At 43.7% G+C, this 27,826-nt stretch overlaps 1 protein-coding gene across 5 annotated transcripts in view; it reads right to left on the bottom strand.

Annotated features, from left to right (window-relative positions):
- Positions 1-21,630: 21,630 nt before the first annotated feature.
- RASSF4 (Ras association domain family member 4) overlaps positions 21,631-27,826 on the bottom strand; it is a 35,756-nt gene continuing 29,560 nt past the window's right edge. For 3 of the 5 annotated variants that reach the window (XM_057737355.1, XM_057737356.1, XM_057737353.1), the window contains exons 7-11: positions 27,255-27,356; positions 26,931-26,982; positions 26,225-26,346; positions 24,702-24,799; positions 21,631-23,431 (exon numbers count right to left, since the gene is read on the bottom strand). In XM_057737355.1, coding sequence (XP_057593338.1) covers positions 23,371-23,431; positions 24,702-24,799; positions 26,225-26,346; positions 26,931-26,982; positions 27,255-27,356 — 435 coding nt within the window. In that variant the 3' untranslated portion in view covers positions 21,631-23,370. Of the gene's footprint in view, positions 23,432-24,701; positions 25,644-26,224; positions 26,347-26,930; positions 26,983-27,254; positions 27,357-27,826 lie in introns of those variants that run through there. The other 2 variants (XR_009054032.1, XM_057737357.1) reach the window with 2 other exon arrangements.

The following is a 27,826-nucleotide window of genomic DNA, read 5'->3' as shown; positions in this document are numbered from 1 at the left end:
AAAAATTAACCCAAAATGAATCACATAACTAAATGTAAAATGCAAAACTATACAGCTCCTAAAAGGTAACATAGGAGCAAACCTAGTAATATGCATTTTGGGTATGATGGTGACATTAGATACATCACTAAAGGCACAATATGTGAAAGAAGTGATTGATAAGCCAAACTTCATTAAAGTTAAAAATTTCTGTTTTGCAACAGACAAGGTCAAGATAATGAGAAGACAAACCACAGAGTGGGAGAAAATATTTGTAAAAGACACATCTGATAAAGGACTGTTATCCAAAATATACAAAGAACTCTTAAAATTCAACAATACAAAAACAACCCAATTTTAAAAATGGGCCCAACACCTGAATGCAAATTCAAACATCAGTGAGATACATTATATACCTATTATAGAATGGCCAAAATCTGGAACACTTACAGTATCAAGTGCTGACAAGGATGTGGAGTAAAAGGAACTCTCATTCATCGCTGGTAGGAGTGTAAAATGGTACAACCACTTTGGAAGACAGTCTGACAGTTTCTTACAAAACTAAACACTCTTATCATATAATCCAGCAATCATGCTCCTGAGTGTTTACCCAAAGAAACTGAAACTTATGTCTACACAAAAGCTTACACAAAGATATTCATAGCAGCTTTATTTGTAATTGCCAAAACCTGGCAGCAACAAAGATGTCCTTTGGTAGGTGAATAGATAATAAATTGGGATATATCCAGTAGAACATCATTCAGTACTAAAAGAAATGAGCCACCAAGCTATGGAGGAACTTTAAACGAATATTACTAAGTGAAAGAAGCCAATGTGAAAAGGCTACGTACCCCATGATTCCAACTATGTGACATTTTGGAAAAGGCAAAACTATGGAAACAGTAAAAAGATTAGTGGTTTCCAGGGGTTGGCGGTGGGGAAGGATGAACAGGTGAAGCCCAGAGGATTTTTAGGGCAGTGAAAATATGATCCATTTCATTATACACTTCTGCAAAGTCATAGAGTATACAACACCAAGAGTAAAGTGTAATGTGAACTATGAACTTTAGGTGATTTTAATGTGTCAATGTAGGTTCATCAATGGTAACAAATACATCACCTTGGTGTGGGATGTTGATAATAGAATTGGCTATGCATGTGTTGGGGTATATGTGTAATCTCTGTACCTTCCCCTCAGTTTTGCTGTGTGAACCTAAATCTGCTCTAAAGACATAGTCTTAATTTTTAAAATGCAAATAGAAAAATTTAACAAAGCCAAAGTTAACTTTTTAGAGAAATTAATAAAACTGATACATTTCTAGCAACATTGATAGACTGCTAGAAAGAAAGACAGATGCAAAAATAGATTGCAAAGAAAGACTGATATCACAGACTGCAGCCCACTGTCAAGCACATAGGCACCATCACAATCTGAAAGTGGTGGTGGGGAGATTTAATTCTCTGGATGCAGCCCTATCAGAGCCAAAGGATAAAGACCTCTCCTGGTGGCTCTGACAGACAACTGGAAGAGACACTCTATAAGCTCCCTTGAAGGTTCCCATGGGATCAAGTTCTAGCTGCCCTCAATTCTTCCTCCTTCCATCACTCTTGTCTTTAAGTCTGATTAAGCTGCTATAACAAACCACCATAGACTGGGTGGCTTAAATGACGAACATTTATTTCTCATAGTTCTGGAGGCTGAGAAGTCCAAAATCAAGGCGCTGGAAGATTTGGTGTTTGGTGAGGACTCACTTCCTGGTTCATAGATGGTCATCTTTTCTTTGTACCCTCACATGGTGGAAAGGACCAAGAACTATCTTGGGTCTCTTTCATGAGGGGACTAATCCCATTCATGAGGGCTCCACCCTATGACATAATCACCTCCCAAAGGCCCTACCTCCAAATAGATATGATTTATTTACTAGAAGCCCTTAGAAGACCTGACTCAATAAATGTGAAAATTTAGTAGTATTTTTAAGAATGGACACAAATGTAATGCAAAAACGTATACACAAAGATGAATTGTTTCTTTTAAAGTGGTCACATTAGAAAGTTATGTGTTCATTGCAATGTTTGCATTATTTAAACTACTGTTAGTTTGTTAATTTGGAAACTATCTTCAGATATAATTTATGCATTAAGAATATAAGTCCTATTGCTTTATTGTTTTTTCATTTCTTGTCTTTTATTCCTCTCCTTCCTTCTTTCCTACTTCCTATTCTTCCTCCAACCTTCCTTCCCTTTCTTCCTTCTACCTTCCTTCCCTTTCTTCCTTCTTTCTTTCATTGTTGGAAATGGTATTACTCCTTCCCCTTGCAACACACACACATTAAAGACAGGAAGGAACCCTGACATCACAGCTACCAGGCAGATGGTGGCTGGAGCTGAGAATTCCAATAGCAGATCCACCTATGAATCTGAGATCCCTGGGGCTGCCCTGGCTAACCATCCTTCCTAAGGCCTAGTAGTTCAACTCTTTCTTTAACCATCTTTCTTTACTTCTCTTTATTTTTCTTTAGTTGGCCAGTTAGTTTCAGCTGCTTGCAGCCATAGAATCGTAATTAAAACAACTGGTGTAACTGCCAAATTTGACTTCATTTGATAGATGAGCAGATTTAGGACCAAAGAGGAAAAATGAATTGCCTAAGGGCACATGGATATTCCACAGCAGAACTGGGCCTAGAACTCAGGACTAATCACTCCAATTCAGAGATATTTCTCTTTGTTATACTGCCTCCTACATTCAATAACCCCTTCTCCCCTCCTCACCCCACCCAAGATGTACCCAACCACTGAACACAAAGATGTTCCCATATGTAGGCTCTGTGATAGAATTCAGCCTTTCAGAAGTGGAGGAAAATAAAAGCACCAGGAAAAGGATTAGAGGAATAAGTTCCAGATGAGATGGTAAGTTTTTGAGGTGCAATGCTACTTAGGAATTCTCACCCACCAGGCAAAGGTGACAAAGCACCTGGGCCTTGCTCTAGGACCACACTGCCTGTTTCTCAGACTGTTCCCAATCTCTCTCTTGCTATTGGAATGTAATTGGCTTTACATTTTTATTTTAATTGTAAATACAATGCATGCACAGGATAAAAAGTTCAAATAGTTGTACCTGATCAAAAGTTCAAACTATGGAGAGGAAACTGTTCTCCCAATCTAATGCTCTGGCATTAGGTCTCTTCAACTGCATTCCAGCCCCCAAGGGTTCTAGCCTTACCTCTGAACCTTCCTCTTAACAGCCTCTGCCACTGTTCTGAATGAATTTTCATGGAAAATCCTTGGAAACAGTGTTTCTGAGCAGAGGGGTGATGAAAGCCTGATGGACTTTACCATGGAATGGACCGAGGAAAGAATGCCAGGTAAGGAAATGGGGAACTATAGACAAATCAAGGAGGTGCTGTAGAGGAGAGCAAAGAAAGAGCTGAGCACAGAAAATAGCTATGATTTATTTAACAAATACTTTAGATGATTTATCTTCCTACCAGGATAAGAAAGGGACTTGCTTATACCCCTGTGTTTTATAAGTTATTTAATATCTAAGTTGCAGTGGAAATGGAAATGACATCCAGGTAATTTGATTAAAATGTATTCAACTTAAAAAATTATATTTGCATCCTCAAAGACATCTTACTAAATCCCAGCTGACCGTAAAGGGTGGCCTCAAATTTTTCAACATTTTGAGTATGGTATTTTCATAGGAAAATACAAGTTGAATATAGATAAACTACAGTCTGGTTTCCATTTTATTTCCTTTGCTGCCTTCTAGTGACAGTTTTAGGTAATGTGATTAAATGAAGGAGTCCAGAATCCCAGAATAATGAAGACTTGTGCAACTGAGTACATTCTATTCCTTTGCCCAAGCAGTGTCCTCATGAGGCTGGAGTGTTTCTGACTGAGCCTCTGGATATGATCTGCTGATTTGCATCAGTGGTGACACTTAACTCTTCAAGAGCACTTACTAAACATGTTTCTGGGTCCTCTACAAAGTGAGGCAAGCAGACCCCTGAAAATGACAAGTGTGGTCCAACTACAGCTCAAGCAAATAGCCACGAGGACATCATGAAAAATAAGCCCATCATTGAACAGATATATGCATGTTTACACTGCGGCTAAAACTTTTACAGTGACAAGCCAGTATTTTCTATAAAAATGTGCTGCCATGTGTGTACCCTATTTCATATTTTTTGGTATTGTATCTTTGGGACCAATTCCTCAAAGCATAATCTCTAGGCCAAACAGTAAACACATATAAATCTGCCAGATATTGCCAAATTCCCCTCTGTAGTGGTTCCAATATTTTGTACCCCACAAACAAAGTGTGAGTTTGGCTGGTTCTCCTGGCTGGTTCTCTACCAATCTGATTGGTAGGAAATGACAGATCCTTGTACTTTTCGTTTGTTTCTCTTGTTACTATTGTTTCTCCAGTGAGGAAAAAAAAAAAAACTATAGACTATTTTAGTAGAGAAAACTGGATACGGGTAAAAGGTTAAACAGAAATTGGTGGACTAAAAAGGCAAAAAGGAAACATGAGGCAACAGAGAGAGAGAGCAATTTAAATCAACTGTATTAAAACTCTTCATATTTGGAATATATAGAGTGGCTCTGATCTTCTACTGAACCTTGACTTCTCTCCATGACTGTCTGCCCCCAGATCATCATATTGACCCTTCTCTGACTCACCTGCTCAAATTTTGACATTTACCCTTTTAATTTCACTCAATAGAAAGGCTTCTTACATGCCAGAAGCTTGCCTTGAACATAAAGATATGATTGGGAGGGTTCTCTGAGATCTGAGGATGCTCATCTGAGAAGCTTTGTTTAAATCAATGTGTCCAACCCCAATTTCTGAATTCTTAAAAATCTGTGCCTGAGAGGTCTCTTGAAAAACTAGGAGGCAGAATGGCACACTACACAAAAGCCACTACAATCTTGGCCCAGTTTCTGAAAAACTCTATGATGTGGAGTAATCAATAGCAATGTATTTTATGACAAAGATAATACATAAGAAAAAAATTTACAACAAAGTTAATTCATGTATACTGATGCAAAAACTCTGAATAAAATACTATCAGATATTATAATGCTAATAATAAAAGAGCACTAATAATAAAATTCTATTACTTGGTATACTTTCCAGAATTTATTCCAATACATTACCAAGTACATGGGTCAAAAGACAAAAATATAAATTACCATCTGATAAAATAATCATGAAAGATTTAATCCTGCCTATATTTAAAGAAATGTAATGATTTTAAGCAACAATGCTATGTGTAATTGGTTTTTCTCCAAGGAATGCAACCCAAAATTGTATTTCTGTAGTTTTCATCTTTTCTCATCTTTCAGTAGCAAAAGCTATGAATTTCAAACTGGAGTGGATTATCTTGCACTTATTTTGAAAAATGAAACAAAACTGTTTTACCAGATAAGTCCCTGTGCTTTATCTAAAAATGACAGAAAAGAATTTCTGGGTTATGAGTTTTATTACAGAACCCTGAATTTAAGAAGCAGCTCGATACACTTTCCCCTAAAAAAAACTGAAGTTGATAGCCCCTTAGTCACTAGGGTGGTGAAAAAGCCAGTCTCAACCCTATTTTGGAGTCCCCTCAGCACCTCTCAAGTTGCATTACAACCTAGGGCCTTATGTGGTACCTGGACATCAGAGGAAGGTCCTCTGGTCTTCAGTTCATCATGACTGTGGTTGGGATGTTCATTGTCCAAGCTGACTGATCTATTTGAAATCAAGGTGAGGACATGGATCCATTCCCTGTGCAATGAAGGATCTCCCTCTTACAGGTAAGTCCTCCTGGTGCCCACACACCATCCTCTCAGTGGTCCTGTCACACACAGACTCTGCATGGTGGAGGGACGCCCATCCCTTTCTCTCATGTCTGAAGAAAGCATGTCGGTCTCAAGACTCACTTTCTAATTCCAGGGGTGATGTCACAGCATATTCTGGTCTGTACAGATAAGTAGACTTTCACCCAGAGCTACAGATTTGCAGGATATGAATAATACACAAACACCTTTTTTTGTTGCCTTTTAAGGCAGAAAGTAAGGGGAAGGTCCCAAGCCAAAAAAGGAAGTTAAGTTTTAGTATTTTTGCCACTCCTAGAAGGATTTCAGGTGGAAATAGGGAGAAAAAGTAGGAGAGGCAGTGTTTCTCAATTACGGATTTTTGCAAAGCTGTCTTTTCAAGCCACTGAAAAGACATCATTTTCACGACTGGGCGACCAGGTCCTGATAGTAACAAAAATAGCAGGATGGGTGTACGCTGTGGTACCAAATTCACTCTGAAATCTCAGTGGTTTAACTCAACAGAGTATATTTCTCACTCACATATATCCAATGCAGGTTGGCAAGGGGCTCAGAAACTATCTGGAATGTGCTCTTCACTATGGTCTGGGAAGAGGGAGCATGGAGAATCACACAACAGCTTTTAAAAACATCACTTTTGCTTACAGTCAAATGGCCAAAACCAGTCTTGTTCTTACCTGACTGCCAGGGCACCAGGAAATGTGGGTTAGGTCTTTGCTCACCAAACATCCCTTTCTTCCCCGCTTCCTCCAGACAGAACATACTCATCCAGGGAAGATGATCCCAAATCCCATACAGTCACTACAGTAATCTGAAAATCCAAGATCTCTGGATCTCCTCTAGATCAGGCCTGGCCTAGCTCCTCCCGGTCCAGAGCCCACTAGCCAAAAAAGACCCACTATCTGCACGCCCCTCCACACACTCCCAAATGTGGTTCAGGGACAGAGCAAGCAACACCACACACTAGAGAGGAGTAAGAGTGAGAAACGCGTGGGAGACCCTGATCTGTGGCAATTCTGGTGGACTACAGGGCAGGCATCCTGAAAGCCTCCTCCTCAAGGGTGGGGATGTTTCTTTGTTCAGGGTTTGACTCTCTAAGTGCCAGGGCTTGTGAGGAGGGCCAGCCAATAAGGCACAGCAAGTGTTTGTCTTATGCTCACCTTGGGGGTGAATACTGCTTCTACCGCTAAGTGTGCGACCGTAGTCAAAACCAGACCCAATCAGACTTTTGGTCCCACAAAATACTTTCCAACAGAAGACTTTACCATGCTCTTCCCACTTGTCAGCAATTAGAAGGCAGTCCTTTGTCTCTCTCCAGAGCACCATTCATTTTTATTGAGTCTTTAGGAGAAACCATAGATCAAGACTTGTAAAATTGTCCTTGGAGTAACAGAGTTGAACAGTTAAAGTCTAAATGTCAAACAGAACCTAGCTTCTGATCCTTTGGCTCTTCAGAAGCAAATAAATCCAGACTTATAGGAGTCAACACAACCAAGGTAGACTCAGCCAGGGAGTCAGAGGAGAGCCGGAGGCTGTGTGTAGAGTCAACACTCATTCTTATTATCCCTATACTCCAAGTCTCCTCTCTCTTTGAAGTCAAAGAGGATGGGGTTGTTACCTTCGTTTTTGATAGCCATAAAGGTGGATTCACCTCGTGTGGTTTAGGATATGGTAACAAGATTTTAAAAAGAGACATTCAAAAGGACATGACATTTTGATCCTGTTTAACCTTGAGTAAATTACTGCACTTCTCTAAGTCTCGTTATAATAGGAAATATCTGTTGTGGGCTGAACTGTTTTTTCCCCAAAGTCATATGGTAAAGCCCTAACCCCCAATGTAACTGTATTGGTAGACAGACCTTTAAGGAGGGAATTCAGGTTAAATGAGGTCATAAGGGTGGGGTCCTAATCTAATAGGACTAGACTAGTTTCTTTATAAGAAGAGACACTAGAGAATGAAATCTCTCTCTCTTTGCTCCTGTGCATGGAGAGAGGAAAGGCCAAGTGAGGACACAGTGAAAAGGCAGATGTCTGGAAGGTAGGAAGATACTCCTCACAGGAAACCATCTCTGCTGGAACCTTGATTTTGGGTTTCTGGTCTCCAGAACTGTGAGGAAATAAACGTCTGCTGTTTAAGCTACCAAGTCTGATATCTTGTTATGGCAGCCCAAGCAGACTAGTACATATCTAACATGTATAAATAATCTGGCACAGAATAGTGCAAATATTAAGTTCCTTCTTCAATATCTCCTATACATCAGACACAGATATTCAACCTCCTGTTACACTTTTTCACCCAGATACTCCAAGCATCTCAAGATCAGCCTTTCCTAAAGCAAATTAATCATCTTCTCTCCCAAACCTCCTAGTCACCTAGGGTGGAAACCTCCATCGTTTCCTCTCTTCCTTGCACCTCAGATCTGATGTGTCTCCAGGCCTGTCCACTGTTACCACAGTATCTCTTACTTCTGCTGCTCCCTGCACTCCCTACTCCATAGCCCTGCTTTAAACATTTCTTTCAACTTGGACTATTACAAGAGTACTCTTGACTTACGGGACACCAAGCGGTCTCCTTCACCCAAATGTCTACCTTTCAAACCATACAGAAAAGAGTCTCTCTAAATTACCGACTTCACATCTCTTCCCCAAAACTTCACTGACTTTTGGAGGATGTGGAATTGTTTGGTCACAAAAGTTATTTATGTGTGTGTGTGTGTGTGTGTGTGTATGTTTTAAAGTCTGTTAAGTCCTAAAAATGCTCCAGATATGGTTTTAAGGGGAAAAACACAGAGTTTTGGGTAATTTAAAAGTTGAAAGTGACATTAGTTTTCTAAAACCATATAGATTCTAGGTGTATTTTATATTTCAAAGAGCAAAAAAGAATATGGTCATTACAAAATAATCATCCAATTTAGAGGAGGATGAGGTAAGTGGTCTTCCCAGGTTCCTTCAGACCATGAGAATGTGATTGCTTAAAGTATGATAGTATTTTATACATTTGTCCTTTCACTACCTATTTAATTCATTCAACAAATATAAATGTGTGCTATGTGCAAGGCTGAAGAATGAATTATGCAATGAGCAAGGACTTCCAAAAGAATAGAGAAGACTGAAGAAGAGGGAAAGGGATGGCAGACAGGGAAAGAGAAGTTCTACATGGGACTCTCTAGCTAGATTGCCATGGAGGCTGACAGCCAGTCTGGAAACTTTCCAGAACTAACTTCTTACCTCTTTCTCTAACCTTCTTTCTGTACTTCCTTCTTGGCCTTTCTTCATTAAAATTTTCTGTTGAATGACTACTATAAGCCAGGAGTTCACTGCCTAGTAGGTGAGAGGGAGAATGAGAAAGAAATTGAAACATGGATCATTACAATTCAGTTAAAGGAAGAATATCTAAGGAAGGTTCAAAGCCTACTTTCTGGAGGCCTAATTTTTAGAATAGATACTGGTCAAAGCAGAATAAGCAAAGGTACATAGCAGTTTGGAGTTGATGTCATTAAGTGTGGGACAGGGAATGAAAGGAGGTGACTTGTGCCCCAAAGCAGGAGGTGAAGCCTTGTAGGTCCAGTTAGACAAGCGGGTCTCTTCTGGGAGATTTTCCTTCTGGCTGGTTATTATTTCTCATTGGATCATCCATCACCTTCTAACCTATACTCCAGAAATCTTCATGCATCCCATCTTATCAAACCATTTCACCCTTAAGGTTGATATTTAAGGCTCTCCTGGAGGCCCATTCCAGCCTTCTCTCTCAAGTCTCTTAGATGAAACTGGACTGTCAATAAAGCAGCCACTTGCTCTTCCCTGAGCAGATTCTTCTGTGCTATGCAGCTTCTGCTCCATCACGTATTTCTGCCTCACCATACCAGGCTCTCTCCCCCTGCCACACCCTCCTCCAACACAGACAAAGTCACACACAGAGCCTTCAAAACATAGTTTAGGTGTGGCAAACTGGTAAGAAATGTTGTGAATTTTAAAATCTGCATTTCTAGTTTCTCTTCAAAAATCAAAAGACCTGGCATATCTGGACTAGAATCCTTGCATGGTATCAACTGGCTAAAACTGAGTCAGGGTTATCCTTTAAAATGGGCATGTGCTTTTCAGTTTACAGCACTCAGCTCTTCTCATTTCATTTACATTACCTACCTGGCAGCTACAGGCTTTTGGGTTTCTATTTCCTAACCTAATGTAAACATCATCCCTTTCAAGATCCCTTCCTTCTTCCCTGTAGCAGATGTAAATTCTCTCATTTTGAATGGCAATCATACTGTATAGTCTGACCTGTTTTTCCAGTATTAATTTAAAAGACTACCTTTTCTACCAGTCTTTTACACATGGCCAGCATTCAACAAATATTTACTTTCTCAACAGAATGACAGCACTTTACTTCCCTAACATGGGGGATAAATACTGTTTGTGGCTATGCATTTCTATTTTGAAGATGTACTCCCACTACCTGTCAAAAAATTCACATAAATACTTAAGTTTCCTTTAGGAACTTATTAGAAGGTTCTTGCCCTTTATAGGTCAATACTCTCAAGAGTATTGACTCAGTCACAATAAAATTGAACTCACCTTTAAATTTGTGGGAGTAATATTTTGCCACTGACAATTGCAGATTTGATCCCAGTTTCCCTGCCTTGGAAGACCTAATAAGCCTATCAGTAAAAACTAAACAATGTCTTTTGTAAAATGTCATTAAATTGTGCGGCATGGAATGAAAGGAGGTGACTTGTGCCCCTAGGCAGGAGGTGAAGCCTTGCAGGTCCAGTGAAGTGTGATTACTTCATAATGCATACCTTGTTTTATTGTGCTTTTGCTTTATTATTTTTTTTTTTAAACAAATTGAAGGTTTGTTGCAACTCTACATCAAGCAAGTCTATCAGTGCCATTTTTCCAACAGTACTTCGTTTTTCTCTCATATTTTGACAATTCTTTAAGTATTTCAAACATTTTCATTATCATTATATATGTTACACGATCTGTGATCCATGATCTTTGATGTTACTGCTACGATGCACTGAAGGTTCAGATGATGGTTAGCATCTTTTAGCAATAAAGTATTTTAAATTAAAGTATTACATTGTTTTTTAGACACAATGCTATTACAGTTAACAGACTACAGTACAGTGTAAACATAACTTCTACATGCACTGGGAAACCAAAAAATTCATGTGACTCACTTCATCATGATGTTTGCTTTATTGCGGTACTCCAAGGCATGCCTGTACTCACAAAACATTTTGTGGATATCCTACTGGATGAAACTGCTGTCAACAAAGCCATTTCTTATGACTCTGCACTCAAATACAAGGCCATGAGAGAGGCAAAGTTCAAGTTTGAGACAATCCAAGTTTGAGACAATCAAAGACAGGCAAAACAAGTGATCTTCCAAAGGCTGTGATTTTAAATGCTGCCTACAATATCAAAACAATTTCCCAGGAGAAAAATAAACAGAAGGTAGTGGTATGCAAGATACTCCATTTTTTTAATTTTTAGGGATAACTGTCATCCGTACAGCAAGAACTGGTATTATGAAAGATACCAAAAAAAAAAAAAAAAAATCAGAAGAATGTTAGTGTTCAATAGAAATTAAAACCTGAGCTGAAGGCTGATCAGTGTTTGGTACTTGCCACTGTTCTGATGAAAGATAAGAAACTTGTTTGGTTTTGTAAATAACTCATACAATTTATAAAAAAGTTAAACTCAAGATTTCAAAGGAGCTACAGTGCACCAACACTCGACCTTAAAAACCTCACTCTGCTACAGGCAAACATTTAAGATAATCAGGGTTATATGAAGCTCTCAAAGGGGATGGCAGGGAGCCAAGTAAACTGTAGATTTTTAATTTGCAAGTTGAGATTGTTTTGGAAAAATAATTTTGGTTTAATTATTTATTCATGTAGATCTAAAAAGCTAGCTCACTTTATCAGAGCACAAGAGAATGCCAAAAGAAGTCAAAGGCATGGGGATAGACAAACATAAATCCATTTCAACTTCTGAAAAACAAGTGACAGTGTAACACCATCACAAAGAATAGTATTAGCAAGAATAGGTCTAATTCAGTCCTCTCTTTGGCTTCTAGAGTATCATTTATTAAGAATTTAGTGAAAAACAGGAAAATTCTACTCCTTTAATCAGTAACTATCTATAAACGGCAGGAAACAAAAGAAAGCTAACAGTGATGCACCTCACTGATTAAAAATTTGTGAACATGAATTCATTTTAATATGTTGAATCTAGTCAAAATTACAAACCAATGGCTAATACACTACAAAAGTTTACAAACATAAAATCTCATCTATTCCAGAACTCCAAAACTAACTGGAATTAATTTCTTCTCCCTTTTAATTATTCCTTCCACAGAAAGTCCTGAAACTGAGTAGTCATTGGAATTTCTCTACTTTTACACGTGGCATCAAAACACAACTGTTTTGTCAAAATGATGCAGGAAGCAATTTCAAATGAGATCAAGGAGCTTATATTCTCTCAAAACACATTTTCAATTCTTTGTACTCCTCCAGGTTACATAAAAAATAAGGAAGGCTGGACTCAATGTAATTTCTCTCAGCCCAATGTCATTAAACTCCCAATGTCTCCATGCTAGGAAAGGATACAGTATTTTAAGTACACTATTAAAAAATATCTCCAGTTCTAAAAGAAATGTTTTTTACTTTTTAAAAGAGGGCTGATGCAGTGCCCTTTACTTAGCGGAGACCAGCCACTGACTTCCTTCCTTTACCAGATTTCCAAGATGATACTAAGTGAGTTTTTGCCCTAATATTTTTGCCCCGGGTTTTACGAGGCTTCTCTTCTTTGTGCACCTTCATGTGCTGCCTAAGATGAGAGCTCTGGCTGAAGCATTTGCCACATTCACTGCACTGGTAGGGTTTCTCCCCTGTGTGGGTTCTCTGATGTTGAATGAGGTGGGAACTCTGGCTGAAACATCGGCCACATTCATCACACTGATAGGGTTTTTCTCCAGTATGAATTCTCTGGTGCTGAATGAGATTTGAGCTCTGTTTAAACCTTTCTCCACACTCATCACATTTATAGGGCTTTTCCCCAGTATGGATCCGTCGATGCTGAATGAGATTAGAACTCTGAAAGAAACTTTTCCCACAATCAGCACATTTATGGGATTTCTTTCCAGTATGGATCTTCTGGTGTTGAAAAAGAGTTGAGCTCTGACTGAAACTCTTTTCACATTCAACACATTTATAAGGCTTCTCATCCAAGCTTCTTCTCAGTCTACTCAAGCTTGAGTCAAATCGAACTGTCACTCCCCATCTCTGCCGCTGCCGGCCTGTCTTGCGCTGGTTCTCATAGACTTTTCCTTGGCTTGAGCTCCGAGATATACCTCCCTTAGGTTTTCCTAACCGCATGGTGAAGAGCCAAATGTATTCTTAAGACAGTCTACGCTCTTCTTCTGAATGAATGTTTCACTTCCTAGAGCTACACAGCTCAGAATTTTCTATGTGTAGAAGAAAAAAATAAAAAACAAATTATAGATGATTTGTTAATTATTCAACTTTAATACCTCTTCATCAGACCATCAAAACTGCATCCATTTTAAAATTAAAAATGTATTCAATGTATATGAAAACAAGGATAATGCTGGGGAAAAATACTTGCAAAATAATTCTAATAATTCCAGAGTCTAAACTTAATAAACATAATCAAATTTTAACCAAATTTACCTTTGGAGTTTTTGTCTGTCAGGATAGGACAAAAAAAAAAGGTGATAATATGACATATAAATTTTTGTTGGGCAGTAACAAATGAGTATACGATTCTGAAGGATTAAAAAGTGAAGACAATGTAATACCTTAATGGGAATAAAAGAACTCCAAAAGACAATCAAAATTTGGGTAATAGATTATTATTGTTTTAATATTTACTCCCGTTAAACTTATACTCAATTACGAGTGCCTAATTAAGGTGTCCAAATGAGAAAGAAATGACAAATCATACTACTTTATTAAATATTTTTGTTTATCCTTATTTGTTTAGCCATTCTACTTTCACAGCTCTACAGAACTTAGTTCTAACTTTGTAGAATAAATTGTTTTGGATGTAAGAACTACTCTATAAGAAAGTATAAGTAATGTTAGAAAGTTTCTGTGAGTCTACTCAGTTAAAAACTGGATGAGGAAAATGTCAATGAAGAGATGTTTCAGAATTATTTCCTCTAGATTCCAATGATCCAAGAAAGAGGACAATTCTCTGAAAACTTGAAACAAGAGGATTTTTTTTTTTTGAGAAAAAAATTTCAAAAGAACTTTTCTTGATAGTGTAATGAAACAATGAAAGGTGATAGGTAAAACACAGGAAGAGAAGTTTACATGTAAAAACTGGATGGAATTTTTAAAATACCTAAATGCCACAAAAATTCTAAATTTCAAATAAATTAATTTAATTTAGTTACTTATAAGGTTATTTAAAATAATGGCCACAAACAAGCACATAGTCCAAGTAGGTGACAGTGTAGGAGAACCTTGGACTGCAAAGGTAATACACTTATTGGAACTAATTTCCACATCTTGTGTCAATAAGTAGACTTTAAAATGGGAATAATTGTGTATAAAAACAGATGATTGAACTTGGTGTACCCCCCCAAAAAAAATAAAAAATAAAAAAATAAAATGGGAATAATTACCCTGGGTCTCTGTATACAAGCATACAATTATTCAAACAAATAATTGAAAACAAAAATCACGCCATCGTTCTTGCCTTTCTGTCATCTTATTGTATAATTGAGACTCCAGGCCTGACAGTACTGAGACTTTGTGTATTTAACAATTATATCTGCTGTAATTATGGTATCAGAAAGAGCAAACTGCATACAACAGAAAATTACAGAGAGAGCACTACTCATTTCTTAACTTTAGTAAATATTTACAGAACATTTATTACAAAGAGACGTCTATTAGATACATGATGCTGGTGTTCAAAGATAGCTATGATGGTAATTACATACTGAAAAAAACACATTTATTTTTCAATACTATAGAAGTCAGTTCTAGCAGGAAACTCAGAGACTATCTAAACCAGCTAGAACAGCACAGATGAGGAAATCATACTAGCAGGTAGCCTGGGTGCCAGTCACTGTGCTCTCTTACTTAATTCTCAGAGCAGGTTTACGGGATTATCTTCATTTTACCTCCATTTCTAAGGAACGGCAGGCATCCTTCGGCCAGGTTCCCACCCCCTAGCAGCCTGACCCGAGCCTGTCCTCTTTGTGGCCGGACTGCAGCCCCAACGTCCAACGCCAAGTCCAGCGCTCCGACCGGTGCTCAGCCTAATTCCACAGCTGATGCGGGTATTAAGGTACACTTGAGTGAATGGTGCCGTTGGCCATGCGAACACGCCTAACTGGAATGTGCTTGCTTTCTGGTCCACAAAAACCGGATGACAATAAAGCCGCTACGTTACCAGGGTGTTAGAAGTGTAAAGGAGTCCATGTCTGTAAGTCGCTCCCAACAGCCCCGTGCTACCCAAGCGTTTGTTCAATCTGTGTAATCCTGACCCGCGCCTGATGGGTGGCGTAAGGAATGCGGCTCACGAGCCCCGGGCCTGTCCTCCTCTGGCCTCAACTCTTCGGGGTTCCCGTTAAGGCCTCCGCCCTCCCCGAGGCCTCCGACTGCCGCTCCTCGCAGGCCGGGCCCACCCCGCTCCCTCCGCCCCCGGCGCGGAGCCCTCGCGGCAGCCCGGGAGCAGAGGCCCGAAGCCGAGCCCGCCAACCCGTTGCCGGTCGACGCCGCCCCGCTGCGGCCAGCACACGCCCCGGCGGCCCAGGCCCACTCACCGCGCCGGCCCGCCACCGCCCTCGCTCGCTTGCCCCGCGCCCTTCGCGCCGCCGGAAGTGTAGGCCGAGCCGTTCGCCAGCTCCGCGCGGTCGCTCTAGGATCCTGGAGGAGTGACCCTCTATGGTCCCGGGCCCACCGGAAAAAAGCAACTCTTCGTTTCTTCCTGTCGTTTTGTTTTCCTCTCCTACCCCTCGGAAGGCGTCCTGTGGCTCCCGGCACCGCGAGACCTGTGGTCGTCTCCCTTTGTGATGGAGGAGCCACCCACAGGGCCGGCGAGCTGCAGCCTTTGTGCCAGGGCTTTTGAAACGCCACACCAGCTTGTCCGACACTGAGACTTCATTCTTTATACAAATATTATTAATTATATGGAGGTACTTTTGGAGAGCCTAAACTGTTCCTGATATATTCCACAGTTTGGGTATAACCTTATTTGATATACCCAAAAGCCCCTACAGAATGGGAACGGTCGTACTCATTTTACAGCTAAGGAAACGAAGGCATAGAATAGAAGTTTGCTCAAGTTCAGGCAGTGTATAAGTGGATGGCCAAGGATTGGAATGGGTTTTTTGGCTCCAAAGTCTCGTGATTTTCAACACAACCGCTTGTTTCTCTTTAGTAATGATCTCTCCTGGTTCTCCTCTCTTACAGCCAACCCCCTCCTCTGCCAGCCTAGCCTGTGCTAGGCCACCTGATCACTTCTCCTCTCTGGGCCACTGTTCCCCTGCAGAACTCCACCAGTCTAATGGCTTCAGATACCATCTGTATGTGCTGAAGACTCCCCAACTGGTAACTCCAGTCAGACCTTGGGATGCAAATATCAATGAACTCTAGACTTGTATATCCATTTAATTACTCAGTGCCATTTGCATGTGTGATGGACCTCCCAAAGCTAACATACCCCCCAATGAACTCATGATATTCACCTAACCTGTTCCTTCAGCAGTCTTCACCCTGACAATTGATGGCAGCTCCAACTTTCCAGTTGCTCAGGTCAAAAATCTTGATGTCGCTATTGTCTTTTTTCACCCCAAACCCAAATCCAAGCCATCTATAATTCTGTTGGCGCAATCTTCAGAATACGTCCAGAATTGAGCCACTTTCAACACCTCCGCTGCTATAAGCTCCACCAAGCTGCTATTGTCTCCTGTCTGGATTATTGCATTGGCTTCCTCACTGGTCTCCCTATGTCTACTCACAACCCCAGAGTGATGGTCTGAAAACCCAAGTCAGATCATGTCATTCATTTTGTTCAGAATCCTCCAAAGGCTTCCCATGTTATTAGAGCAAAAGCTCGTGGCCTCACAGTAGCACACAAAGGTGTCATGATCTGTCTCTTGTTCTTTGTTATATCTGTAGTGCTAAGAACAGTGCTCAGAAGAGAGCAGGCACTCAGCAAGTATTTGTTGAATGAATGAATTTATAAGATGTCTTGATTACAAAGTGCTTTTGCATCTATTCTCTGGTCATTCATCTTTACTATAGTCTTGTGAAGCAGGGATCTTCACATGTCTTAAAAGACCAGTAGAGTAAAGCTGAGAAGGAAACTTGCCTGAAGTACACAGCGAATTAATGGCAGAGGCCAGACAAGTTCAGAGGTTCAGATCTCAAGCTGGAGCTTTCTGCTCTGCAGATGGCAAAGCATGAAATTGACTAGGGCCTGGACAGGGAATGTGAACTCAGTAACCTAAATGATAGCTGGACTGTTGTAAAGATTAAATAAGATAGTGTAAGGCCCTTAGCATAATGCCTAACATATAAGAAATATGAGGTCTTGTTATTTTATTATTAAATTATTATTGCAAGTGGTTGATGCTGGTGGCTGGAGGGGACAGGGGTTGGGGACAATGGCCAAAGATAGTTTAGGAAAAGTTTCAAGAACAAAAATGACTTGCTGGAACTGCTTGGTCCATGTACATTAAAATAATAAAAGTTTATTCAAAAATTTTTATTGTTAAGAGAGTCATTAGCTAAAACTAACTTCACTTCCCACATAAAGGTAGATTATCCCTTTTGCCTGTACCTGAAAACACTTGGGCAAGCTATAGAAGGCCCAAAGATGTGTAGATAAGAGAAGTAGAAAATTGGGTAAAGAAAGATGAATTTTTAAAAGGACAGAGACAAAAGTCAGGAAGTAAAGGGCTGTGGGTGGCCAAGAGTGGACAGAGTAGGAGGTAAGGATGGAGAGGGGCAAGAGATTGAAGAGGATATGGGGTGGGGAGTAGGAGGAAGAATAAAGGGTAAAAGGAAAAAGAGGAGAGCAAACAGGCAGGGTTTTATGCCCTTAATTTATTTGTTAGTATAATTATAGTCAACATTTACTGAGTGCTTATTATGTTCTAGGCATTGTTTGAAGCACTGGCAGTAGCTCATTCAACATTCCTGAGCTATGGTTGTTCCTGAGCATCTGCTCCATCCTTCTTGGGTTTTACGTCCCTGCTTAATCCTGTGTGACTTTCATTGTCTCCTAGTAAATAATAGCCTATCCCACTGATGTTGACTTTACGTGTGAGTAGCATTGGCCAACTGCATGTGTGTGGACACAAAGTATAGCTCATCCCAGAAGAAGCTTTGGGTCACTGTGTTTCTGCCACCACTGTTCTTCCTCTCTGCCTCAAGAATATTTGTCCCAAGTAGGGGCTGCTCCTTCAGGCTTCAGCACAAGATGAGAAGACACGTGGAGCAGAGCCATGCAAGCTCATTTGCCGCCACCTGCAGTCACATGTAACAGGCTAGAGAAATAAACACTCTTGTTGTAGCCACTATTTTTGTTGTTATTTGTTACTACAGCAAAGCTAATATACCTTCCACAATCTTAAGAGATAGGAATTGTTATCCTCATTTTACAGATGAGAAAATGGAGGCAAGTAACTTGCTTAAGGCCACATATTCATAAGTGGCAGACAGTTTGGGTGCAGAGCCTATGCTCTTAACCTCTACCTAGCGGTCTCTCTCAGATAGAATTCCAGGTTCTTTTTAAACAAATTAAATTATTGAAATTGGTCACACTTGATATTTACAAAACAGAAAGTAGAAAGTGGGGAAGGAGAGGGAGGGACATACAGTCAGGGTAGCAAAGATAGGCTATATTCTCCTAATAGCACATCTTTCTGGGAAAACTGGGTCAAGAGAGGCCAGATCCCTTAATGGCTGGGGCTCCTCTGGGAAACTGTTCTCAGCGGGGTCCAGTGTGTCCCTGAGCCCAGTTGTATTTGAAGGGCTCATTCTAGGAAGAAGAGGCTTCTGGGTACCCCAACTCCCTTGCAGACAGACAGAGACACACACCAAAAAGCACTGTCTCAACAGGGAGCACTGCTGCCCTGGGTCTGCCTTTGGCAACAATGCAAAGGAGGCTGGTTACATGTGTGCCCAAGGGCCAAGTGCAATAACAGGCTCTCATGGGTCTATCTCCCATGAAGGGCCCCTGAACAATGGTTCTGTCCACCAAGCCTGAGACTTTGCTCTCTGTTTCCTTTGGGTTCTCTGGGAAAGGAAACTCTGGGAATTCCCATTCCTGAGTTTGCAGAAAACATCGCTGTTAAAAGCACAGCCAGTAGGGAGGAGAGCCCCACCCGACTGCTGGGAATCCAAGGGCGGATGAGCAGCTGACTTTCTCCCAGACAATCACAGCTCCTGGGGCCTAAATACTGCACGTGCACTTGCTGTTTTTACATTTAGAAAGGCTTGAGTCTGACTGCCTTTCCTGGTGGATCACGGCTGAGGGGCAGGGCGGCTGCTGCCCACTAGGGCACCTGACAAAAATATCCCACTGCTGCTTTGCAGCTGCAGGGCACCTGTGTCCCACCCACAGGGCACATTGTGCATTGCCAGCTTCTCCACAAATCACCTGATCTGACAGGATAAGCCTTGTGATTTGTTTCCCTAGGACTAAGGGGCCAGATGTATCCTGGGTGAATAACTGCCTTTATTTTAACTGCGGGAAGCCTTTAATCCATTTTCTGGTAAACATTCTCAGCAGGTAGCATATGGTTATCACTACGGGAAAAACAAGTTGTTTTTTAATTCCTTTTGGTAATTTGCTCTGGGCAAGTCGCCCTGTTTTTCCTGAGTTCAGATCTTCTTTTGCAATCATGTTGATTTTATCCTGCATTTATTATTTTCCCTGGTTCCCGAGGCCTGATCTGGGAAGACCGTCCTGTTTTAAGAGAGGACACTCATCACAGGAATCTTCACTTTATCTTTGGATACATTTACTACCTAAGATACTAGTGAGTAAAGCAACATACGACAAATAACTCTAATCTCTGTGGAGTGAGGCATGTGGAACTCCTTTATAAACCAGCAGGAAACCGCAGAGCCTAACAGAGAAAGGCTGAAGTTGTGGTGAGCTGAATTAGCAGTTTTTCAAATTGCCTCTGAAAAGCAAGTAGTGTCGATAAAAACTTTTTCATCACCCCTCAGATGATTGTAGAAGTGTACAAGCATACTTTGTTCTATTGTGCTCGCTTTATTGTGCCTCACAGATACTGTATTGTTTTTAATTGAAGGTTTGTGGCAACCCTGCATTGAATAAGTCTACTGGTGTCATTTTTCCAATAGCCTTTGCTCACTTTGTGTCTCTGTGTCACATTTTGGTAATTCTCACTGTGGACAAAAAAAAAAGGTTGCCAGCCATTTCAGTAAACAAGAAATATTGCCCAATATAGAGCCATCAGCCACTGCAGCTGCTCCAGGGGTACACCCCTTGGAGAATTCAGGATGGAGAAAACAGGACACTGGACCTAGATAGTTAAGATGCTTTTCTAAGGAATAATTTTAATGAGCCCAGACTTTTGCATCCTTACATTCACAAAAAGGCACTAAAATCATTAACTTGAGATGTCTGTTTTTTGTGATTAGCAGTAATCTTTTTGATGTTCGACTACATTTTTTTTTAAACCCCAAACTCCTGCATATCTTGGTTCCTCCCTCACCTCTTTGGAACAGTTCCTCAGAGCTGTCTGATAGGCTGTCTCATGGGCTATAATACTCAGTAAGGTCCCCAAATAAAACATAACTCACAAATTTTAGGTTGTGTGGTTTTTTTTTTTTTAGTCAACATCACAGTTTTCAAGCCTTTCATTATTATTGTATTGTTATGGTGATCTATGATCAATAATCTTTGATGTTACTATTGCAAAAAGATATGACTCACTGAAGACTCAGATGATAGCATTTTTATCAATATTTCTTAAAATTAAGGTATGTACATTGTTTTTTTAGACATAATGTTATTGTACACTTAAGAGACTACAGTATGGCATAAATGTAACTTTTATAGGCACTGGGAAACCAATTTGTGTATTGCGATATTTGCAGTGGTCTGGAACCAAACCTGCAATATCTCTGAGGTATGTCTATACATTTCCCCCTTTTTGTGCAACTTGTTAGTGATTTCTTAGCTATGTTATTCAGAAGTTAGTTTTGATAATTCTATTTCACAAGTGACACTTATCAGGACAGGCCTTAAATGAAGTAATATTGTAACAACTGAAAAAAAGCTCCCCCCCCCCAAAAAAAAAACCCAAAAAACAAAACTGGGGACTGTTTCCAGAGGGTTTCCTCATCTGATGGCTCCCCACACGCCAGACCCTGTCTGTTCCAGGGCTGGCAGGCGTCTTTAGGATGGAATGTCACACACACTGTCTTAGGCAAGTTGGGCTCAGCCTTGGGCCTCCTTCCAGGGACCTTCACCATCTCTCTGCCCTGCTGGTCCCCTGAGCCTCCAGGGTGTGTGGCCTGCTTCTCCCAATTAGGAGACCCCTGAACACAGGGCACAGCATGGCTCTGTCTTTGTCCCTCCAGGGCTCAGCACAGGTCTGTCACAAAGCAGTCCCTCAGTCATTGCTGAATAATGGACAGCAGTTGTCCTTGACCTGAGCTTATAAATATAGTCTGAAGAGTTACTTCACTATTTTACTGGGTAGCCCTGTTTGAGTAGTTCTCTACCCTCTGTCATGATTTCCCCTGAGCCCTGAAAGATTCCCGAGGTCCTCCTGATGCTGGGACTCTGCAATTTGGGGTGACCCTATCGCTTATTGTCCAGGCTGCCCACAGACCCCCACCAATGACTCCTCCTCTGTACCCTGTAGCTGCCTCTGTCCTCAGGCCCCACACCAATCCCAAGGATATGCATGGAAAGGAAGGAGTCATGTACGTGTCAAGAGCAGCGGGCTGTGGCTCAGCTTTGACTCTTCTGCCAAACTTGGCCACATAAACCGTAGGACAAGAGTTTCAGAGGTTAGAGCAGAGGGTCAGGGTGGACACCCATAAGCAGAATAAAAAAGCTTGGACCTAACTCCTTCAGTTCAATGCAGTACACCTTTATTGAGTACCTAGGCAACTATGCTGCCAAAGGAGAACAGAGACAACAGAAACTATGGTGGACCTCCCCTGGACATCTCTGCACCTGCCTCTGTGAAGACGGCTCTAGGTCAGGGCAATTCTGGTGTGACGTTCACCCTGAACGGGGGGTCAAATGGCATGGCTGCTCCCAAACTCTGTTGTTTATGGGCACCGGTGAAGAGCCGCTGCACAAGGCAGCGATGGAATCTCCCTCACTTTGAATGCCTATATTTGGGAGACTTGATAGTTTTTCCCTTTAAATCCACTATCCATGGGCCCCAGTGGGAGAATTTGGTCTCCAGTTTGCTCTGTTTTGGACAAACACCTCATATGACTGAAGTCAACTGTTGCATAATTTTTGCAAAAGCCTTCTTGTTCATTCCAGAAATTTTTCATCAGCTGACGAACCCAAACTGTTCTGTATCTGGCCCCAGGGAATTCAAAACCCTTTCTCCTCAAGCAGATGTTTTCCCCCATGGCAGCCCGTTGATGGGAAGTATTGAGAGGGGAGGAAAGCACACCCACAGAGGGCAGGAGGCACACAGGTGTCTGAGGAGAGCAGCGATGGGGCAAAGCATGGCCTTCTCAAGCCACTGCTGGCAGTCCCTGGACAGCTCCTGGACTCTCACCCACCCCAGCAGCAACCTTTCAATGCCACATGTGTCAGTGTGATCAAATTGACACGCTTCTTGCAGAGAGCTCCTTATAAGACTCCCTTCAGGTCTTGCTGGGGAAGTTCAGAGCAAGTGCTGCAGAGAGACGATGGGCTGCTGGTGGTCTTATTCCTGGTCTGACCTCTGCCGCCAGGGCGCTGGGCTATGTGATGCTCGTGGAGTGACATCATTGAGGGCCAGGGATGCCATTGTGAAGTGATGGCTGGGAGCATCACATGTCCCATAGCCACTGGCAGCCCTTGCTTTTCCTAGCAGAGATTCTGAATGGCAGCATGAGGTGAGGGCAGATGGGGGTCTAGTGGGTCACATGTTTGATGAGGTTAAGGGCTTGCCGTTCTGCAGTAGCTCTGGGCTGGGCACTGGGGGAGCAGATGGAGCCCACACCCCAGAAGCAAGGTCATGTTCTGCTCTCCTGAGCCGGAGAGGTGTGGAGTGAACAGGACTGGCCATGCCATCCAGCTACATAATGTAGCCAATATCACAGTTTCAGGGCTGCTCTCGGCCCAGGCCAGTCTCACATGCAGACCCCACCCAGAAAGTTCCTGGCTCCTCAGGCTTAGGTCTGGGTCTCGTGAGTGCTCACCTTGGAGCCAAGAGCCAGGGACATGGGGCTCATGCTACCTAGGTAGGTGGACAGGCAGAAGTACGGGTGCTGGATTCTGCAGCTGGTGTGGCCAGTCAGGGCTTGGCCACCAGCACTTAGTGTGTGCTGGCTGCTGGGGGCTTCAGAAGAGGCAGTTGCTTGTGGGCTACTTGGCCTCCACCAGCTGCTCCAGGCGCTGTAGCATTGTCAGACGCAGGGCTTGGAACCTGGAGGGAGACACATCCCAGAGGACTCACTGATACTGGAGGGGACAGGGAGGGGGAGCAGAACAAGGGAGCACACAGATGCTGGGCCCAGAGACCTATGGTTCTGGACAGGCTCATTAGTAGCTACCATCTCTCCTCTGCCAAGGAGAGGGAAGAGCCAGGCCCAAATCCCTGGCTTTGAGGAGCAAACTAACAGGGTTGTAGACCCTGCGAAGCTTCAAAGCAGAATGCTCTTTCTATTCCAAAGATCCTCCAGTACAGCCAGGAGTGTGCTGGAGTGGACAGGGCAGCAGAGTGGGGATCAGGAAGCCCTGGCTCTGCAGTCACGTGGCGCTGCCTCCTTCCTCATCTCGGGCCACTGTTTCCTCTCTGTACACTGAACAGACTGACCAGGTGACCCTCAAGTCCTTTCTAGCTATGGACTTGCATACGGACTGCTGCATATGGACTGTTTCCTCTGACTGAGCTCTCTGCTGACTGCCTGAATGGGGCCTGACTGCACACACAGAAGCCTTGGGGCCTGTGGCTTTCAAGAATCATTCAACCAGAAGCCAGAATCCAAACCAGTCCCCTGACCGCAGACCCTCACAGGGAGTGGCCTCCCTCCTTCCCTTCCTGAGAGGGACTCTGGGACTGAGCTTCCCTTGCAGAGGGAGAGAGAGATCACCGGGATGTGCTGCCTGGCAGACCTCACACAGCTGGGCCCTGACATAGCTTCCCCAGGAGCCAGCAGGTGACACCTGCTCACCTTTCCATGGAACTGGTCCCCCGCACCTGCAGACATCAGCTAGTGCAGGCAGTTCCAATAACTGCTGCTTTGGGGCAGGCCTGGAATTCCGGCTCGTGTGAAAGGCCCAGGCCAGGCTGAGTGTGCACAAGCAGGCCCCCTCCTCCATTGCTCCTCCAGAGCAGTGTCGCCAGAAGAATGCACAACCCTGGTCCAGGGCCCACCTGTGCTCCTGCCTGACTCTCCTGGTCAGTTTTCTGCAGCCTGTGCCCATCCTGTGCTGGTGAGGTTGCCGAGGCCAGATGAGTGGTCTGGGCTGCATCCCCCATTTTGGCAGGCTGTCACCCCAGCTTGGCGTCCGTATCGAGCAAGGGGCCAGAGGGCAGTGCTGGGGAGCCAGGGTGAGCAGCTGTCCCCGAGCTGCGTGAGGGCCCCTGGCACACCTAGAGGAGGGAGCTCTCCCAGCCCCGGGCCTGGCTGCTCTGCCCTACAGACTTGCCCTGACCTTCAGGACCCACGACTGGCTCTTTAAGTGCTGCTTACTTCATGGTCAGTTTGATTATTTCTCTTTCCTCCTCTTCTTTTAATTTTTCAACAAAACTGTCCAGCACCGGCATTTCAAACTTAATGTACTGAGCGACCTAGAAAATCCAAGAACATTTTAATGTGCTTTAAATGAGAAGCCGAAAGGGTGTTTTCTTTTCCTCGTGGCTTCCATGGTGGCCGATTCAGCAAGGTCTCGTATCCAAGGAAGAGTCTGCCCCACTTTCCTCCCACCCACAGCACTGCTCTGTGTATACCAGGATGGGAGGATGAAGCCCATTCTTACCTCAAAGGCAACTATGATCCCTGGGAGGAGAGATTAAGCTGAATTTTAGGAAGAGTGTGGGAAGACATTCGGGAACCTTTCTGAAACCTTGAAAATGTTTAAGTATGTGGGCCGAGCAATGGGATTCAGAATGTCCTGCTTGAGCAGTAGAGGAGCTAAGGGTGCAGGGCATGGAGACTAATATCACCCTGTTTGGCCCTGGAGGATGACTGGTTAGCCAGAGACGGGTAAGATTCCTCAACAACCTAAGACAGGCACAGTCGTAGAGGGGCCAACAGGGGTGGGGCACAGACCCCCAATATCTGAGAGAGGTCTCCTGCCCCCAGGGCTGTTTTGCTCTCCACCCCCAGCTCAAATCCACACCTGCTCAACTCGGACCCAGGAAGCAAACAAAGATAATTGCCTCAGTCATGTGAGGCCTTTGATTGTTTATGGGTGTAACCTGAGAATGTTAGCGGAAGAACTCAATAAAAGCAACCTGGGATGAGTCAGCAGGGCTCTTGATCAGAGAGGTCTTGAGCCCCCCGTCCCACTTTTCTCTTCAGTCTGTGTCTGTGTCTTCTTCAAGCTTGCGGCACCCGTCACTCGCCTCGAGTCGCCGAGCTGGTCTCGGCAGAAGAGACTTCAATAGTGACGGGAGTCACACTGGGTGTTCTCTGGAGGTGGGGGTGGAGATGGTGGGAATGCCATTGCTTCCAACAATGGAATGAAACTACGCTAGTCTGTGAATGGGCCAAGGGACATAGGGTCACTGGGCCTTCTCCTTGGGGTCCACACCCTATAGGCCTTTTCTGTGCAGGGGAGTTTGGGAATGTGTTCATCACCCAGCCAGGACTCAGGCTGTCCTGGCACACAGACCTCCATAGGGTCCCTTCCATAAACCTTAGGTCCTAGTTGAGGAGCTCTTGTTCTGAGTCTTTAACGTAATGACAAAAAAACACACTCCAATGGAGGAAAAGATTCTACCTGTCTGAGAGGAAAAGGCCAGGCCATGGTTTTTCCAAGACCCAACTTCTTTTTTCCCCTGAGCCAGCTGATGGATCTTGTGGTGGCTGACAGGAAGAAGAAGTGCTGAAACCAACACTGTGCTGGCCCTTCAGGATGGCTGTGGGGGCCCCGGAAGCACCGCCCAAGAGGGCTCTGCCCAAGGTCACCTTAGGAGCCCTGGGGAGTCCGCCATGCTGTCCCCCAGTCCCTCCCTCAGAAGCAGGCCTCCCCGAGCCTCAGCCCCACTCACATCGTGGGGGACTTCCTCGCCCAAGTCAGCTTCCATCAGGAATATCCTGGCGATCTTCTCACAGGGCCCGTGCAGGATTCTGGAAATCAGTGGGTACTCACAGTCTTTTAATTTTGTCCGCTCTGAAAAAGAAGGTGGTGGACAAAATTCATGGGGCATTAGGGCTGTGTCTCTTTGTTCCAGGACAAGAACGTGATGGAAGACAGATGTCCAGGAGGACTGGCAACACTGCCAGATGTTGGGTGATGGACATTGTCCTGATGATATGTGATCACATCCTTCCGTGAAGGCCCAGCTCAGAGAGGAACAGTGGCTGGAGGAGAGGGGGATGGGGAAGTGGACTTGGGGAGGCTCAGTTATCACATCTGGGTCATGCAGCGCTGGACAGAGGGCTGTGCAGTGCCAGTTCTGCAACAGGAGTTCTCAGTGGGTGAGGGGCTTCAGTCCACCTTGAAGACCCAGAGGTACACTCCTCCCCACTCCACGCTGAATCTATTGGAGAGAGTGGCTTACTGTGTGCTTTCGGTGGGATTCTGAAAGGGATGACCAGTATGCCTGGATTTGGGTCTGGGAGGGGTGCTCATGGTAGAGGCACAGTGTGTCCCAAGGCCAGGAAGAGCCCTCAGAGAAGAAACACAGTCGGTGAGCTTGCCAAATGGACAGGGACTTTTGTTCTTATAATCGGGAAGCAAAGGCAGACACTTACCCCCAGACTCGTGAACAATGTAGAGTGCAAACTCACTGGGACCATTTTCCACCTGCACAGGTAGTGACAGGAAGTCAGACCATGGCTTTTCCAGACAGGAGAGACAGAAAGGGACCCCTGGCAGTAACCACATCCTCAGTGCCACACACGCAAATCCCCAGGGAGCCCTCCTCTCTCTCTGCTTAAACTCCCAGAGAGGCCAGCTCAGCTGAGGAAACCTTGGTCATCCTTCTAGCCAGGAGCCATGGCTTTCCCCAGGCCCCTCCCCCAGCAAAACAGCAAACCACCAGCACCTGGGGCAGGGCCACTCGTGGCCAGACTTACTCGGAACTTGTTCAGCAGCAGGGTGAGCACCTGCAGGGTGGTCATGGCGCTGTTCACTCTCACGTTGGTCATGGACCCATAGGCGGGAGTGAACACGGAGGTCTGTACAGGAAGAGGGAGGCAGTTCAGGGCAAGGCCAGAGGGGCCACAGGGCCGATATCACGCAGGCTCTGGGTATGCTGTCGTCCAGATAGTGCTGAGCAGGCCGGAGCAGCAGAGGAATCTGGGCTCTGGGAGCACCTGCCTCTGTCCATCCACATAGACCCACACACCAGCTGTGCCCAGATCCAGGCATACACAGGGAAGCTGTAACAGCTCCCATCTTAGAGAGGCCTCTAAGAAAGATGCCTACAAAGCTGTAAGGGCCAGCTCTATGGATTCCAGGAACCAGGGCCTTGGAAGTCATTCACAAGGGGTTGGGGGAGGGGGGGACCAGTCTCTCCTTCACTCTTTCTAGCGATCAAATCACTAAGTGTCTGCTGATTCTAAGGCTGGAAGTTCTCAAATCTGTCACTGCTCTCCATTCTCCTAGTGGTGCCTGAGTAGAGGCCCTCTGTTTATACTGCATCAGC

Source organism: Hippopotamus amphibius, chromosome 5, assembly GCF_030028045.1.
Source record: "Hippopotamus amphibius kiboko isolate mHipAmp2 chromosome 5, mHipAmp2.hap2, whole genome shotgun sequence".
Lineage (NCBI taxonomy): Eukaryota > Metazoa > Chordata > Mammalia > Artiodactyla > Hippopotamidae > Hippopotamus > Hippopotamus amphibius.
The sequence above is the reverse complement of the archived record's forward strand: the minus strand, read 5'-3'. Positions and strand labels throughout refer to the sequence as shown.